We start from the raw sequence: 19,653 nt of genomic DNA, 5'->3' as shown, positions 1-19,653 counted from the left end.
TTTTTTTTTGTTTGTGTTGTATTTTTGTTTTTTAGTTCGTCTTGTCAAAAAAAAAAAAAAAGATGACACGAAATTCCAACGGTTTCTCGATTAACAGCGCGCACCATACTATTGTTGGCCGGTTATCCATGCACCACTCACTTTAATTACTACGAAAATTTTCTTTATTTACCACTTCATTTTTTTTTCCTTTCAATTACTCCTAATAAATGACGATGAACAATTTACAGCTATTACAAGTTTTGTTTTAGGTTAGACAAGCACGTCGTATGAAGGTCGGATCTATCACAAATTTAGTTGGGCATAAGTCAAGCTATATGGGTTGGTTGATGAGTTGTTTGGACAATTCGAAAGTGTCCTTTAACGCGGTGTTGATCCGAGAAAACCCTAAACGAGTTAGTTACGGCAACTTAATTAATTCGGATGTAATTTGTGAGTGGAACATATGAGCTTGAGAGTAAATGTACATGTTTAATTTGTTGCAACTTGTTTTTATTTGACCAAAAAAATACGAAGCAAAAAATAGACTTACAACCTAAAAATGGATGAAGTAGAAAACTTACCAAAAAAAAGTTCTTTTTACTTAATTGTGCTTTTTAAAAGCTGAAAATTGGGATAGTTAGCTATCAATCGTGCTATCATCAATGCTAGTTATAAAGGAGATCAAATGTTGCTAGTTCGTGCACCTGGATGTACCATGCGAATGGTACACCCGAATTAAGTTGAAAGAACATCACTTATAGTCGTAAAGAACGTTATGAATTTATAAAAGAATACAACATTAAAATTTTAAAAAACACAGTTTATTTCTAAGAAACATTGTTTCAAAAAGGTAAAAGAAAATTAATAATTGATTTTTACACATACATATAGTGTCAAATCATTTCAAAATATTTAGTTTTCAAAATTTTTTTATATAAAATTATTTCAACTAAAAATAATTCAAAGTTATCTTTTCAACTTCCAAAATTTAAAATTTCACTTTCCAAATTATTTTATTTCAATCACTAGATTTTTCCCCGTGCCATGCATGGTTACATAATAATAAGACTTGTAAATCAAAAAATTAAAGTCAGTTATTTTAAATGGAATGATTTATGTATATATTTTTTTTATAATTTTTTGTTACTTTTCATCATCATGTTGTTTTTTAAGAGAAAAAAAATTAAAATAAAAAATTTTGGCGAATTTTTTTGTTGTTGTTAATGCGACACGTGAACTTACCAAAAGTTCATAGTAACAAACCTTTTATTTATTTTTAGTTATCAAAAGTGTTTTATTTTCTTAAAATTTTAAAAGATAATTACCAATTTAAAGCAATATCCAATCATAGTATGACAAACTTTTTTAGAAGATAACAAAACAAAAAAAAAGTAATAACAAACCTTGTTTTATCTAAACATATTGCTCAACTTCTCTCTCTAGCTTTTTCTCTCCCAAAACCTACCCTTCTCGCAAAAAACTTCTCCGGCCATGAGGCTCGCCGGGGGGCGTGTGGCTCACCGCCCATGCCACATCGTCGGCGAGCCTCCGATCTACTTTCTTAGGGTGTTTTTTTCGTTTTTCGTGTTGGTTTTTTTGTCTGGTCGGCCTAGCAACAAGCGTCGCTGCCCCTTTTCGGCCGCCTCTTATCCTCACCGGCCTTGAAGCCGGCATGCCGCCGATCTTCTATTCCGCTTCCCCGCCGTTTCTCTGCTCCACCGCCTCGCCCGTCGTCGCGACGTTTTGTATGAGAATGGGGAGGGAGATTCTGAGTCCCTCGAGTAGGGCCGTTCTCAGTCTGGTGCTTCCAACCGTCGCTTCCGCGGGTAAGGGGTTTGTGGGGTTTGGGCCTCTCGGGCGGGTCTCTGCGGTTCGGGCCTTACTGTCCGGCGGTGTGTGGTTTGGGTTGGTGAATCTCGGAGAATTGGTGGTGGTGCTCGGATGGGCTGCGGGGTCGATTGTTATGTTTACGTTCTTAGTTTTCTTTTTTAGGTTTCCTTCTATTTTTTCTATTAGTGGTGTGTGCGGTTTTCGGGTCTCTTTTTTGTCTGTTTGTGTGTGTGGTTTATTCGGGCTTGTTATTTTTTCTTTTTGTGTGGTGCCTTTGTGTGCTATGGGGAGTGTAGATCGATGTGCCGATCTTCTGGTGCAGGATTTAAGTTGGGTTTTTTGGTTATGGGGCTTTGGTTTGATCTTGTTTTGGTTTGGGCTGAAGGGTTATGCTTCCAAGCCGAAATTCGTGTTTGAATCGGAGATTGTTTTGTCAATGATAATTTGTACGACACCAAATTTGAATTCAGGTCGAGGAGTACAGGCTTCTAAGTCAATTAAGGTTCACGTTAGAAACTACAACTTATTGCTAGACCCCCTTGCAAGAGGCTGCATAGGACAGCGTTATATGAGACAAGGGTATTTCAAGAAGTCGATTTGCGCGTGCAATTGTAGATTATTTTATTTTGAACTTGTAATTGGTTCAATTGTCTTAGTAATGTTCGATTACGATTTCTTATGTAAGTGCCGTATGAATTATTATTAATGAATTTTAATCTTCCCCCTAAAAAAAAACTTTGTTTTATCTATTAATAATTTACGTAATTTTATCTCAAACAAACCTTTTTTTTAATTATCAGAAGTGTTTTATTTTTATTAATTATTTAAGAGATAATACCAATTTAAACCAATATCCAATCTTCATATTTACATTAAAAAATAATGTAAAAAACTTTTTTAGAAGACAAAAAAAAACACTTTGGGCGGGAAATTTTTTAATGAGAACTCGACACGTGTATTAGGGGATAATCACGGTGATTACTTTAGTATAGTAATAAAGTATTGATTTTCTTTTAAAAAATTCTCTAAAAATAAAATTGATCACTTTTTTTCACCATACATATATATATATACATATATATATATACATATATATATATGTATATGTATATGTATATGTATATATATATGTATATATATATATAAATGTATATATATATATATATATACTAGATGAAGCCCGTGCGATGCACGGTTTGTTTGAAATTTTTAATTTTTTTTTATTTATGTGCTGATTTGTTATATATTTAAATAAAATTCATATTATCAAAAGATAATATTTTATATTTAATTAATTTAAGCTTAAAAATCTCATTCGCCAATTTTGCTTACATGGCATTTGAATTATTTAATTTTTAAAAGAAATTAATAATCTCTTATTTTATTGGCTACAACTGAAATTTATAATGCGCGCTAAGAAAATTAAATCCTACATTGCTCTCTAATAACTCGGGAAAAAACTCCCCTTTATATATATATATTAGATTATAATATAATATAATATTCATCTTATTGATAAAGGAACATTGTTTGTAATATAAAGAACATAATTTGTACTATTGATACGTAAATATGTTTAATATGTCGTAAATACCTTAATATTGTTTGTAGTGTAAAGAACATATAATTCAGACTCAAAGAACAAATTTCATTCTAATTCAAAAATGTATACGGATCTAAGAAATGATAAAAGCACATTCATCATAATATGAAGAATATTATCTTCAACATCAGAAAATACTATTGATACGTAATTATGTTTAATTTGTTGTAAATACCTTAATATTGTTTGTAATGTAAAGAACATATAATTCATACTCAAAGAACAAATTTCATTCTAATTCAAAAATGTATATGGATCTAAGAAATGATAAAAGTACATTCATCATAATATGAAGAATATTATCTTCAACATCAGAAATTAACAGGAAAAAAAATTGAAAAAAACCTTTTCTTCCAATATCGAATTAGTCAATAATTATATCTTTTGATTAAAAGATTCACTGGAACGATCAACCCCGTTATAACATTGAATCACTTCAAAATTTACCATGGTTTAATTTCTATCTCTATATCAACTTAATTTCTCTCTCTTAACAAAAAAATAAAATAAAATTTTGTTTACCAAAAGTAATATGGAATGCCAATAATTAATCAATTCATAAATATAAATCAATCCACTAAACCAGAGAGAGAATTGTTTTGGAATTCTTTTGGTCTTGTACTTTTTTTTTGACAAAAGGTCTTGTACTTTATTTGTACATGATGTTCTTTCCGCGTTTATTATTTTCCTTGTATTTTGACCGGGTGTACCATACGCATGGTACACTCGAGTGTATGATGATTTTTTCACAAAAGTGAATGTTGACATGTAACCAATTTGATTAGTATTCATCGATCTGTCCTAGAATAATTGACGTGTGATTTTTTTCACTATTTTGACCATAGTTTTTTTTTTTCGGCAATAGAATAAAACAAATGTTAATATGAAGGAAATTTTGTGAAAAAATACCAATTATAGTCTAGAATTTGCGAGAAACTACCTATTAAAAAAATGTTGTAATTGACTATCTAATTTTTGAAAAATGTTGTAATTTACTACCTTACGCCGAATTACAAAGGAGTTTGACCAATATTCTCCGACGTTGACTTGGTCACGTGACCATCACTTGACACTTAATGACCCTTTTCTTTCTCAAATTTTCTCACAATTTCCCCACGTGATGGTCACTAAGTGTCAAGTGATGGTCACGTGACCAAATCAACGCCGGAAAATTTTGGTCAAACTTCATAATCCGGCGTAAGGTAGTAAATTACAACATTTTTTAAATGATAGACAGTCAACTACAACATTTTTTTATAGGTAGTTTCTCGCAAATTCTGGAGTATAACAGGTAGTTTTTCACAATATTTTTTGATATGAAATATGTTGTTAAGTAAGAAGTATGGATTTATATAAGGCATCAAAATATCAACCTCACAATATTTTTCACTAATATTTAATTAAACATATTTAAGTTCAAACTAATGAAACACGTGTGTTCAATTTGAGTGTGTTATTATTCATGGACAAAAGGAGTATTATTATTTTTATTATATATTATATCAATATTCAAGTTCAAATAACTTTTTATTTACAAGGAATAAAATTAAAGTATGGTGTGAGATTCTAAAAAGAGCAAAAAATATTAAATAAAAAATAATACCTTTGGACGCACCTACCTTAGCTGATACTGGATTGAGCTGGCTAAGTAGGTTATCATAGGCCAAAGTTTCAGGTTGGCTCAAGTTCGATTCGGGCCAAAAAATTGTTTTCAAATACTTACTACTAGAAGAAAGTTTATGCAATGCACGATGTTTTTTATACATAAATTACATAAAAAGATAATTTTCTTAATTAGACAGTATTTTGAATAATCTGCTTGTTAAAAGATATTTTTTAAAAAAAAAATTTAAATTTTATATCACTAATCATAGTTTTTATTGCTTTTTTAATTCAAAAATAAAATGTATTTATTTTTTTCATTAGTAGTTTCAAACATAAAACCATATAATAATATACTTAAATTGCTAAGCTATAGCCTATTAGAAAATATAATTTTATTATGTAATTTAATCCAACCTTGTTCATTGTTGTGATTATATAGTAACTGGATTTATTCATAAAATTAAATTCATGACCCAAAAAACTTTTCATAATCGGACTTTTTTTTTGGGTCGAGCTAGGTCGCATTTGATAAACTCTGACCTACCTCAAGGTGTATATATCTAATTTAGAAGATACAGATTGATTGATTTTATTGTTGCTTTTATTAATTGACCACATTTGTTAAAGTTTGGGAGGACGACAAATTTAAAAATTATAGATTCTCACATTGCCAATGTATTTTCTTAATAATCTATAAATAAATATAACTAAAATAAATACCGCTGATATCATTACTTCCACGTGTCAACATCTCATCAAAAAATTTCCCGCTAAAACTAATAATGACATCATTATTTTTTTTAACATAAATAAAAATTTAAAAATTGTAAATGATTTATACATTTCTAATTTTATATTTAAATAGACTAATTATGAAAATTTTCATTATTGGAGAAATTAAAGGAAGGTCGGATTATTTCATTTTCTTATAAACTTTATCTTTTTCTCCTATTCCGTATAATTTACACATATTATATGTATTGGGGTTCCAGACTTTATCAATTTTAATATAATTTGATATAATTATTTGTACTACGTACATATTACACACAAACAAGCTAATAGTATTGTTAAAATCGTAAAATAATGTTAAAAATCGTGCATCGCACGAGCCTAATCTAGTTTACTAATATAAGTTCAACCAAAACTATTAATTTAAAATCAATAAATTAAAAATTAAATTCGAAAGAAATTAGGTGAATTTTTTTAATAATAGTATATAATTTCACGCTTATCAATGGATATTTAACCACAAAAATCTTTAATTATCAGCACAAAGTTCAGTAAAAATATTATTTCTCCCCTCTCTTCTCAACAATTTCTACTAAACCATACAATTTTTGAAATTTTAAGGGGTTTTTATTATTTATTAAACTAGATTAGTCTCGTGCGTTACACGATTTGATCAAATAAAATTTTCTAAATTTAATAATATTTTCATACCAAAATTTAAAGCAAAATTATTATTAAAACATGAAACATAAAATATTAAAAATAAATATAAAGCTCATAGAAAAATTGAATGACGAAATAGTATCCGAGGAAGACAAATTAAATTATTATTGTTAAATAGAATTGACCCATTTTCAAAATTTGATACTAATAATAATGTAATAGACCAGAAATTTTAATAAAATAAAATACAAATACAAAACAATGACATCATTTATAGTTTTGGAGGGAAAATATTTAATGACAACATTACATGTGTCTTATTTTAAAATAGTATGATGTCAGCGATTGCTATTTTAATATTAATTATAGAAGATTATAGATTATAGATTATGTTCACTTTTTTGTTTTTTTAAAAAGTTAACTTAGGGTTCGTTTGGCATTGCTGTGGTTTTCTGTTTTTTGGTTTTTTTGTTTTCTAAAAGTATATGATATGAGTCCCATAATGAATAAAAAATTATATAAACTTATTAAAATTATGATACTATTGAAAACTGACAACAGAAAAATGGAAACATCTTTTTCTTGTTTCCTGTTTTTGGTTTAAAAAAAAGGAAAGTGAAAACCAAAACTGATGCCAAACAAACCCTTAATTTATTGATTGTTGATTTAAAATTAAATTATTTTTGTTGAAGTTAATTTAATTACTAAAACTTATTTTTACTGTCTGGTTCATTATTATGTTTGATCTATTTTTTTTTTTATTAAAATTTATTTCGAGTTCCTTATCATATATATACGAATTATTTTGACAAGGCAAAGGGCTCTATCGGGCTTAAACCTTACATATGTTCACACGGTCTGGGTAAGTAGGCGAGGCCCTTTGGAAAAGGGATGAGGGAATTCCAACTTGAAAGAGTCTCTAAAGAACCTCTTAGATCCAAAATTTTCCACTACACCAAATTTTAATTAATTTTTATCATACACGCATAATATAATTCAAAACGATAAGCTACTTTTTATACTACTTCGTACAATGTATTTTTCACTTGACAAGCAAGCTACAATAGTACAATTGCGTTTCTAAATAATTCCTCTGTTTCCAAATATTTAATCCATTATTTCTATCTTTTGCATTATTTATTTGTTCAACTTTGACTAATATTTGTGATTTATACATAAAAAAAAATATAATTTGGAGGGTACTTGTTAGAATCGTCTCAATGAATAAATTATTAATTTTAATTGTTAAAATTTATACTTATTGACAATTAAAGATACTATGAGTGTTGGTCAAATATTAGCATTGACGTATATGCACAAGAGAAATGGAACAAATATTTAAAAACGGAAGGAGTTTTATTTTTTTATTTTTTTTTGGGTATGCATGTGTCAATGTATGTGTAAGGAAAATAATAGAGTATTTTTATAATCACACTCCATGCATGTATTTTACGGGTTTTCATTTTTTGCATGCATCGAAAATGAATTACCCATAAAAAAAAGGAAAAAAAAAAAAAGAAAGATATTCTGTCGTATATGGCTAGCAATAGTCTAGAAAGATAGCAATAGTGAACCAATATCCTTCAATGAAGAGTCGACACGTCAAAACCCTAGGCGTACCAATTCCTTCAGGGTTGGTACGTTTCAGCTCATTTCATTTTTCTCATTTTCAATTTTTTCTATTCTGTATTTATAGCTATCGTATGTATTTAGTACAGTACTATAATACGAGTACTTCTAAAAAGTTAAAATACAACTGTATTTGTACTTCTCATCCATATTACTACGTACAAAAAAATAAAATAAAAAAGGCTAAACTATGAGTTATAGAGTACCGAGTACAAGTATTTGAATGATGTAATCTGCCACATTGATTGTACTTTTGCTACTTTAATTTGAATGATTTGTCATACTCCGTATTAGTTATATGTGGTTTTTGTATATATTGTTACTTAAAATTTTTAAACATGTGTGTAACTAGTACGGAGTATTCCACATTAGGTTTGGCAACCATATTACGGAGTACTCGTATAAAATAATCTATTTTATTTTTTGGAAATAAGGAACATGCATGAGTATAAGCCCTGTTTGGGAGAAAGCTGAAACTGATTGAGTTAGCTGATTCTATTAACTGATTTGAATTGACTAACTTATTGTATTAACTGATTATATAAAAGTGTTTGGTAAATAGCTGATAGCTTAAAGGTGATTGAGTATGTGAAATGACCAATAAGCTAATTGTGGGGTAGGTAGTTTAGATAGGATTTTAAATTAAATGAGGTTATAAGTGTCATTTCACAATAATTAATGAATAAGCTAATTGAAAAAGCTCCTAAAATGAGCTTTTTCAAAAAGAGCTTATTTAGTGGAATAAACTCTTTCAATAAGCTTACTACCAAACACTTGTATTAGCTTGTTTGACCAGTCAATCAGCTAAAGTTAGTCAAATAAGCTAATATACCCCCAATAAACTTACAACCAAACAGGGCCTATGTCTTTAAAAAAAAACATATGTTGACAAGTGAAGTGATTTTCTAGAGATCTATCATTCATTGTCACAAAAATAAAAAATAAAAAATAAAAAAGAAAAAGAGTTTTATCTTTCACATTAATTGTCAATTCTTAATTAACATTAATAATAATTTGTAAAATAATCCATTTGTTGATTATACTATCCCCTGGTACAATTTTATTTTATTTATTTTATTTTTTTGTGACATCAATAACCAATGTGTATCTTTATGTGGACCTTGTCAATAAAAATTTTTGTAACTTGACTGTACAGTAATAATTTTCTTAATATAGCAGGAGTTAATTCTTAATTTACAAAACTTTAATTTCAAGTCATAAACTTTTCGTCCAAAACTTTAATTTTCTAATTTCAAAACTTTAATATCAAGTCATAAAGTTTTTGTCCAAAACTTAAATTTTCTAATTACAAAACTTTAATTTCAAGTAATAAACTTTTCATCCAAAACTTTAATTTTCTAATGGCTAGCTACAGAGTATTTATTTTTTTCCTTATGTCCAAAATTCTATGGTAGTCATCCTTAAAATGACTACCATTATATTGTTTTTTTTATTAGTTGATATTTATTTATGTCAGAATTAATTATAAATGTTTTTTTTTTTTCATATTTTTAAAATTTATATTTTAATTTATATTTTTTATAAATAATTTATGAATTATTTTAAAATTTTAGTCATAATAAAAGTGAATTATGAAAATTATAAAAATAAAAAAATAAAAAAGTGAATTATGAAAATTATAAAAAAATAAAAAATTATTTCAAAATTAGTAATTAAATTTTAAAAATTAGATGAATGTTGATTACCATATTTTCTTGAGATACATTTGCTTGGAGATAAATTACTTTAAGTTTAATCATGATTATTTGCTTTTTATGTCTAATTTTTTTTTTTGGGGTGGGGTGGGGGGGGGGTGGGGGTGGGGTAGAAACACACTATTGGTTTAATTACATTTTTTAGATACGAAGTATTAAACAATCCAAATATGTTCCCTTATACAATATACATGGACCTATTTTTTTTTCAGACACAACCCTAAAATGTTGTAGGTGATCTTAATATACTTGTATAGGATATGAGTCCAACATGCACAGTGCATACACATTTAGAACATCATCATTAAATCCACCTTCTAACTCATTAATGTTACTCCATATTTTTGTCTTAAGTGTACAACTCTATAAGTGGACGTACACCCAAACTTGTGAACGAAATTGTATACAGCATTATCAACTCATTTATTCGTTAACCAGTTCTTTTTCAAAAGTTGTTATATACACTCGATCAGATAGTTCAAGGTGCACTTAGGAGTATTTTTTTTTATTATTATTATAATGATTAAAGGATGATTATTATATATTCATCTAATAATGAGCAAGAAATAAATTGTTGTAAAGTGTAAGAAAATTAAAGACATATCATAAGACCTTGAGCAACGCTAATTCACTTCATGTTTCATGTTATCTATCAACTCTGATAGAGTATAAAATATATTCCTAGGCCTCAACCAAAAACTTAAGCTTATGATTGAGGCCTAGGAATATGTTTTATACTCTATCAACCAAGCTTAAGCTTATGGTTGAGGCATAGGGATATGTTTTATACTCTATCAAACTCCTTCATAGAATCATAAATATAATCATTATCGTTATTACCCGTTACCACTTAGCTTGGGGTGATATTAAGGGTATGTTCTCTTCAACTTAATTTTACTCCAATTCAGTTCGATTTACTTCAGCCCAGCTCAGTAAATAATTTTTACCCCTTGAAATTCTAACCAACTAATTTAATTGATCATCAGCAGACATTGATATTACAATGCAACTTTTCTTACCAAATTACACCTAAATTCATTTCCAATACCATCATTTATATATTACCGCATGGCTAACACGGCTAGACCGTAACGACTAAAATTCCCCTACCCATGAAAGGAAAAGATTAGACTAGTATCTAATTCTAGTTCTACCCAATAAAATACAGTACATCATACATCTATCATACTCACACATCTATAGCCCACCTTCTTATTCATTCACCTCTCAATTTGTCCTTGAAGAAGAGATAAGAAAAGTAGCCAACATTCTATATTTGAAGGGTTTCTATTTTCTCTCACCTTCACTTATTATCATCTTTATTTCTTTCTCTCTCTAGGTTGTGTTACCTACTCAACAGGTTAACCCACCCCCCAAAAAAAATAATAAGAAAAATCCTAGTTTTTGAGAAGTATTTTAGAGAGGCAAAAGCTATAGAAAAACCCAGTTTTATATTTAGTATTCTCTCATAAATTTAATAGCTAGACTTCTAATATTATTTTTCCTTTTTTTTGAGCATATATTATAATATTTTATAAGTGTGTAATATATATCATATAATATAAAATAATGGGAAGAGGGAGAGTAGAATTGAAGAGAATTGAGAACAAAATAAATAGGCAAGTAACTTTTGCAAAGAGAAGAAATGGTTTGCTTAAGAAGGCTTATGAACTTTCTGTTCTTTGTGATGCGGAAGTTGCTCTTATCGTCTTCTCTAACCGCGGTAAACTCTATGAATTCTGCAGTAGTTCCAGGTTATTTTTAATTACCCTTTCTCTTTTTTTAATCGCAATTTGGATGCATAAAAGCTTGAATTAATACCATCGAGTAATAATTAAACTTATACTCACTCTGTTCGGAATTAGTTTTGTTTATCGATAGGGTGATGCTATAACGAAAGCCGGATAAAGGGATTAAAGTTATTCGGGGTTGCTTTTGATCATTTTTTATTTTATGTTGTAATTTGTTAGTTAGTTTATTCACGAAAATTTGGTTTTAATTTTGTCCATCCCTTTTATTTATTTTTTTTGGATTTATTGCCTTTAATTAAGTAGATTATTAACTTGTCTTATCATGCTTAGTGACTAGATCATGTAAAATAACTTTCATTGCTAGATCTAAAAGGAAAAAATAGCCATAAAATCCGTCTTAATCAATAAAACTAAGAGTTTTTGTAGAAATTAACTTCATTCTTGATGATCTATTTGGACTAAATAGTTCGTTTATGCGTAAAATTTTCTTAATTAATTTGTAGTATACGGCTTAGATGACTTTGTCTTGTAAATTGGAGGCGTAGAAACTTGAAAGATTAGTCAAAATTCAGCAGATAGAATTAGTCGTGCTTTAATCCTTTTTTAAATGTACGTTAATCATACTCTAATCATGTATACAAGAAAATCCTTAATCATGTTTTAATATCTACTCCAAAGTACTTTGTCCTTATTGGAATAATAATTAGTATGATTGGTAGCTAATCGTTTGTTTGTCATAATTTCTCATGATTATGTAATTAAATCATGAAATAATTTGCTAATTTGAAATTTATCAAATTAGATGTCTTATGTTTGTGATTAGCATTACTAATCATGTCTTTTTTGGGATTACCATTGCTAATAATTATAAATTAAATGTACGTACAATGAATAAGTACCCTTGTTTTGAAGGGAAGGTTCTATTAGACCTAGCAAACTTTATTGGTGACTTGATAGTTTGATTAGAAGTGGCATGAGATTTGAGAACATAAGGCCTTAAACACAATTATTTAACTTGAAGCTCAAATTTTATTTGGAGATTTTCTTTTGAAATTTTTGTTGTTGGACCCAAAAGAAGACCGGAAACTGACCTCTACAGCTCTACAAATTCCTAATGTATGTAATTTACTCGAACCGAAATTGAGCTGATGGGCCGATTTGACATTTCTATTTCCAATCATTTCTAGAGGTGTCATTCTCTCAATGGTAAGCATTTGGATTTTTTAAAAGTAACTTCTTATTTTTCTCAACTTTGTTCCTTCTTGGCATCTTATTTTCATAGAGTTACCATTTGACCTCCTTTCTCCAATAAAATATTATTTATTATGTTTTATAAATAATGAAATCTTAGGGCATGTTCTGATTGACTTAACTGAGTTGAATTGAACTAAACTGTACTGAATTAAATGTTCTATGAGAGAAGGAAATTAAGAATTGAAGTGAACTGAACTGAACTAAACTGAAAATAAGCTAAACAAAACAGACCCTTAGTCCTTTATTAATAATCAATATAATGGTCGAGATTGCCCCTCTAAGCTCCTTCTCTTAGGTCCTTTATGAGCTATATTATGCTAATGCAAGAAGCATAGGAGTACTGAGTACAACACAAATGCATATTCCTCCATGGTTTGAGAACTTCAGTACAAAAAAGTGATTTTGTTTTGTTCCTCTTTATAAGACATAATATAGGATTAGTACTCTTAATTATTTTATAACTATATATTTTTGGTGCTACTAGTTAGACATGGTACAATTGATCTTAAGATGTGTTACACTTAAAAGAAACGACGTTAATTTACAGTAGCTAAACTAGTTGTATCTTGCCGTGTTACAGTATTGATTATTCTCCATTGATTTAAGCAAAATATATTCCAACATTTCTAGCTAGTAGCTAGACATGGCACAGTCGATTTTAAGGTGTTACACCTTACACTTAAAAACATGACATTAATTATTGTAGCAATTAGCAAAACTAGTTATATCTTGTAGTGTTATTGGTTAATCTCCATTGATTTAAGCAAAATATATTCTAAACCTTCTTTGTATAAGTGTATAAAATTTTCTATGCACGCTAAGAATCATTGACAAGAAATAACAAGAAAAGGTATCTGATAAAGCTTTGTTCTCGTACTAGGATACCAATGATAAGGCCTTACCTCTCCGTTCTGCTTGTTTGTTTTATTCTAGCAATAAATCATTACATTCCTACTTCCTAGTGTACCCCGTCAAAAACATCTCCAACTTTTCTAAAGAACAACATTTTATTTATTTTTAAAGGACATTTTGTGAGAAACTACCTTTTAAAGCATTTTTTTTTGCGAGAAACTACCTTATAAAAAAAAATGTTGTAAAAAACTACCTTATAAAAGCTAAATGTTGTAAGATACTACCCTTGGTCGGAAAGTGAGAGTTGACTTAATTTTTCCGACGTTGACCTAGTCATGTGCCGGTCACGTAACGTTTAATTCATCTTTCCCCATTTTTTCCCCTAATTTTCCCCGAGCCTATCTATATAATACCAAGATGAATTAAATGTCATGTGACCGGCACATGAATTGGTCAACGCCGGAAAATTTTAGTCAATTCTCACTTTCCGACCGAGGGTAGTATCTTACAACATTTAGCTTTTATAAGGTAGTTTTTTACAACATTTTTTTTATAAGGTAGTTTCTCGCAAAAAAATTGCTTTAAAAGATAGTTTCTTACAAAATATCCATTTTTAAATAATTTGATCCTTCAATTAAAAATATCAATGAGCTACATAGTGTAATAATGATCATAAAAACAAGGTCATAGGACATAAATTCATCAATTTTTTGTGTAATACTAATATTATATTATGTATGAAGTAAATAGGTCTAAGTTGATTGAACGGTGCGAAAGACTTTAATTTTAGATTTTGTGAAACTCTTACTCGTATCATTTAGTAACAAAATTTGTCTTCTCATAGGACACTGTATACTTTAATAATGGATGTAAGACTTGTCTTTAAAATTAGTGGGGTGACATCAACCTATTATGTTGGAGGAATTTGTCAAGGAAAAGCTAAAAGTAAAGAGAAATTGATTGAAGTAAGGATTGGAAGCTAGACAAGAAACATTTAGAAATAAATGAAGTACAATAGAGCTTATATAGCCGACAATAAGTTTAGCTAGGCATAGTTGCCATTCATTTGTACCTCTTGATATGGGTTTGGATCATTAGTGATCACAAGTCCACATCATCTAATTGGTTTTCCCAATTTGACATAAACAAATAGTTTAATTAGATTATGTCATGGACAGAAAAAGTCTTGTATGATAATATTATTTTAACTTTCACGTGCATTAAAATATTCCCAAATTATAAAATATCTAATGCACTTTTAATGTTGTAGGAGTTCAAATTTGAATTCGATTTAGAATTTAAGTAAGATAATACAAGTATAAGTGACCTACTTACACTGAACGCTGACAATCATGTTATCTCTTTTGAAAGCTCATTTTCTTATTATTTAAACTTTAATTTGTATTAAACAACAATAAATTAAACATCTATACTAAATACTCCATATAGCTTAAGTTATAGATGCTCAAAACAGAGGTATAATTGAAAATTCAACTAGTCAGATTTCGATTACGCTATATAATAAGTTGTCCAATTTAAAATTGAATATGTGTACATAAAATTTTATTGGATATCAAACTAACCGATACACAAGGTAACACAACCCTAGCAAGATCATGTTAAAGTAACCTAGACTTAAGGATAACGTAATCTAGACTTTCTCTTCTTTATAGTCGACAAATGTTGTGTAAATGTCTAATCTAAAAAACTAATTGCTTATCTACCTTTGCCTTTTTTTTTCCTTTTCTTCTGTCACTCTTTTTCATTTAAATTAATAAGTTCAAACAATATTTTGACACGTAGTAGCTAGTGAGTAGTGACTTTGATTCTCATAAACCAATCAAATATTTGTATTTTCATCAAGGGTTATAATCTCCTTTATTTTTCACATCCACAAACTAACTATGACAAGACTGATATGGGTTTTGTTTTGGGTATATTCTTTTTACTTTTGTATGATTTTTTTTTTTCATTTAAGTTACCATTATGTGTTTCAATTTTTTTATATCACATACATTAATTTTATGGCCCACTACCAACAACCTAATTTCGTCTGTTTTCTAGTTGTGTCATTTTGACTTGGTATATCTATTAATGTGCAGCTTCAACCCTTAATTTCTTGAATTGTGTAATTGTTAAAAATTATATATAAATAATATTATACATTATGAAAATATATAAAGACAAATCCAATGAGATAGATCCAACATAATTGCGTCTATATTATACTTTGTATGTAGTATATGTTCAATGTGTAGTGGTCGTATAGTGTCAAAATTGAAAAATGAAACAATGAATAAAAGGAAGTAAAATTTATTACATTAACCATAAATAATTATTGACACACAAAGTAATTACAGATTATTTATCCAATTCTAATTTATTTGATAGATAATTTAAGGCTTTTATTAGAACATAATGTATAAAATCATGTAGTAGTACGAGTAGTTATTTATTTTTATTTTTAATTTGTCAATTTGACTTTTTGTAACATTTAAATACTACACTTTGACCTCTTTTTACACAATATAAAACTAATTATTAGCTCATATTTTAAATTTTTAAAAAAAATTAACTCATCATAATTTGCACTAGCTTAGCAGGTTGTTATTTAAGTAATCTTGTGTATATTCCTATAATATATTTGACATGTTTTAGCTACATAAAACGTTACTAATGTGAATAATTTCTTTGCTTATGATTTTATGAATGTCAATATATAGTATGGCAAAAACCTTGGAGAGGTATCAAAGGTGTAGCTATGGTTCACTTGAAACAGGTCAGCCTTCAAAGGAGAACGAGGTAAATTTATACTCTTCTCTTCTTTGTTCTTGTTGTTGTATTGAAATCGTTTGCATTGTATTGTGTTTGTGATATAATATCGAAAATGCAATTACTACATTCATTAGACATTAATTAAACTGATTTACGTTCTCTGCGTTCCCAAGCAGAATAGCTACCAAGAATATCTAAAGTTGAAAGCCAAAGTTGGTGTTCTACAACGAAATCAAAGGTGAATGCTACATATTTATAGAGTGCATTGTATAGGGGTTACGTTGCATAATCTTTGAATTATCTATTAGATGGTGTTTATAGTGTTATGAGCAAATAATTCTTGATCATATGATTTTTGGGGGCTAATAAGCTAGGGTAAGTTAATTACATAGCATACCATGCGTACTAATGCACATCTTTGATTAACAATATGGAATAAAAACAACATAAATAATTGATATTTGAGAAGTGAAAATTGAGATAAATTTAACAAGACTCCATATATTTGTGTTTTTATTTATGAACAAATTAAATCACCAATAACAAACAATGTGCAATGCGTGAATTATGTAAATTTAAAAGTATTTCATCTATTGAGTATAAGAAAATGAGGAAAGTACATTAATGTGTTTTAATTTACATGTAAATTGGTAATCTAGTATGTAGGGCATATAATATTTTGCATTAATTAGTGATGGAAGTCATGAAACTGAATAAAGCTTTTTATTGTTATTTTTAATTAAAATATGAAACTCATTTTGTATAATTTTAATCTTTTTCACATTAAATATATGATGTGCTATTGATGGACAAGCATATTACTTGTATATATATGTCCATATATGTATAAAGTAGTTAGGATGATGCTACACCATCTTGCCATTGTTTTTGTTACTTGTAGAAGCACCTAATATAATATAATGTAATGTATGAAAAATTATGTATGCCAAATTGCTCATAATTAATTCTAGAATTTGAGTATATATGACACTATGTTATATGTATAGAAGCACCTAATATAATGTAACGTATGAAAAAAATAATGCTTTTGCGCGATGCTCTATTAGTTGAATCATTTATTCTAAATGAGGTGTTAATTTTGCAGGAATCTTCTAGGGGAGGATTTGGCAGAGTTGAGTACCAAGGAGTTGGAGCAGCTTGAGCATCAACTAGACAAGTCTTTAAGGCAAATCAGATCAATTAAGGTAACATATTCATATTTCCTACTTGCAAAATCATGTAATACTATGTAAAACAATTATTAATTGTATTCTAGAAATTCTAAATACTCCAACAAATTAGCTTAATTAGTTACTCAAATTAACATCAAATTCAATATATTTATATAAATGCCCTATTTGTTCATAATTTGCAGACACAACATATGCTTGATCAACTAGCAGACCTTCAAAGAAAGGTAAAATTAATGCTTAATTTATTATTGCATTGTTGTCTAAGCTAGCTAAGTACACTTTCAGCATTATGTCTTAATTATTTTAATTTTTACATAATTGTGTTGTTCTAGTTTAGCTAGGCATATGAGATTATATATTGTACACATACATAAAATTTCATCTTTCAACATGAACTTGGGGACAAATATTTCACACACTATATAGCTAGGCATATGAGATTATATATATAGTCTCTCTTTTCCTTTAAGTCATCATAGACATGGCCTTTGATTTAATTTCTAATTAAGTAATCCCTTCTTATCTTCATTCCAAACCAATATTGTACATTCTCTAACCTATATATACTCGTTCTCTTCAATCCTAAATAAACACAACCACCAATTTATTTCTTTACCTGTATATGCTGATCAATTAGAAAATCAATATTGTTTAAGTTAATAAAGTGTTCAATTCTAATTAAGTACTCCATATTGTATATGTTTAGAGATAAATGAATAATGATTAGAATACAGTTTAATTAAATATTGTTTTTATGCATTGAATGATTCTGGATACAGGAGGAGATGTTGCTAGAGTCCAATAGAGCTTTGAAGGCAAAGGTACATTTATACTAATTAAGCTACAATACATACAGTTTGCATGATTTAGTTTTTTTTATTTTTTATTTTTTTATTTTAGGTTATATTATTATTATTAGTTTATTACTACTAGTACTATTGGTCTATTGCTACTAAACAACATTGCTAGAACTAACCTTTTTTTTTTTTTTTTTTTTTTTTTTTTTGCTGAAAAAGCTAGAACTAACTATGTAATTAAGCATATAGTATTAGATGTATATGATAATATGAATATAGAGTAACATACTTAAGGAACATAATTCTACATGCTATGATTTTCTTACAGTTGGAAGAATCTTGTGCAACATTGAGGCAACAATGGGATGTTGAGGCGGCACAAAATAATCCTACACCTTATGCTCGCCAATCTAATGAGGATTTCTTTGAGCCATTGCCATGCAACAATAACTCACCGCCAAACGGGTAAAAATTCTAAGACTCTTGTCTTCTCTTCATCTCCATTGATTCAATTGATTGATTGATCATTAGCCCTTAAATGAGTAGCTAATTAAATTCATCTCCTTTCGGCTTTTGCGCAGTTATAATGTTGCGACGCAGGATCACTTGAACAACGCGACAACCTCAACTCATAATGACAATAATAATGGCTTTACACCAGCATGGTTGCTTTGATTTACATGAACTGTTTTTAAGTATAAGTTTACTTCTTGATGATTAATCTAACTATAATGGACTTTGTATGTAATAATAATGTATGTTTATTATAGTCTGAATAAAGCAATTGAAAAGGGCACATATTTCATTTACTAAAAAGAATGTAATTTAATGGATGAATTTTACTACTTTATGACCCATTATATTACAATGGAAGAAGACTTGAAAATTGAAACTTTATTGATACATTACAACCGAATAAATTAAGCTCATCAAGTGAAGTGGCTAACTAGTTTTTTAGCCTCTTTTAGTTTTAAATTAATTTTTTAATTATTAGTATGTTTGATCTTGTAAAATTGATTTTTATTTTTATTTTTATTTTTTATTTTTTTTAAAGCTTGGACATCAATTAAATTTTTTTATAGTAAATTAAATAAATAGGATTTAAACCTTGTGTATGTTAGAAGTTTTATGGAATTTCTTGTCAAAAAAAAAAAAAGAAGTTTTATGGAATTTATACACCATAGAAATCAGGTTAAAATCAATCATCAATCAATCAATAAGTATATACTAAAAGACACACCAGCAATGACATGTGTTATCTCCTGGTGTGTC

General features: G+C 28.3%; 1 protein-coding gene across 2 annotated transcripts; it reads left to right on the top strand.

Moving 5' to 3' along the window:
- Nucleotides 1–11,027: 11,027 nt before the first annotated feature.
- LOC110721622 (MADS-box protein CMB1-like) lies at nucleotides 11,028–19,257 on the top strand. 2 transcript variants are annotated; one of them, XM_021900812.1, is made up of 8 exons: nucleotides 11,028–11,513; nucleotides 16,340–16,418; nucleotides 16,565–16,629; nucleotides 17,497–17,596; nucleotides 17,767–17,808; nucleotides 18,364–18,405; nucleotides 18,710–18,846; nucleotides 18,963–19,257. In XM_021900812.1, exons 1-8 carry the CDS (start codon nucleotides 11,329–11,331, stop codon nucleotides 19,054–19,056), a joined length of 744 nt encoding a protein of 247 aa, XP_021756504.1. In that variant the 5' UTR covers nucleotides 11,028–11,328; the 3' UTR covers nucleotides 19,057–19,257. The 2 variants fall into 2 exon arrangements, with proteins under 2 accessions (XP_021756504.1, XP_021756511.1); XM_021900819.1 differs by having other exon boundaries at nucleotides 11,031–11,513; nucleotides 16,568–16,629.
- Nucleotides 19,258–19,653: the final 396 nt, after the last annotated feature.

Source organism: Chenopodium quinoa, unplaced genomic scaffold, assembly GCF_001683475.1.
Source record: "Chenopodium quinoa cultivar QQ74 unplaced genomic scaffold, ASM168347v1, whole genome shotgun sequence".
Taxonomy (NCBI): domain Eukaryota; kingdom Viridiplantae; phylum Streptophyta; class Magnoliopsida; order Caryophyllales; family Amaranthaceae; genus Chenopodium; species Chenopodium quinoa.
This window is presented reverse-complemented; position numbering and strand designations above follow the sequence as displayed.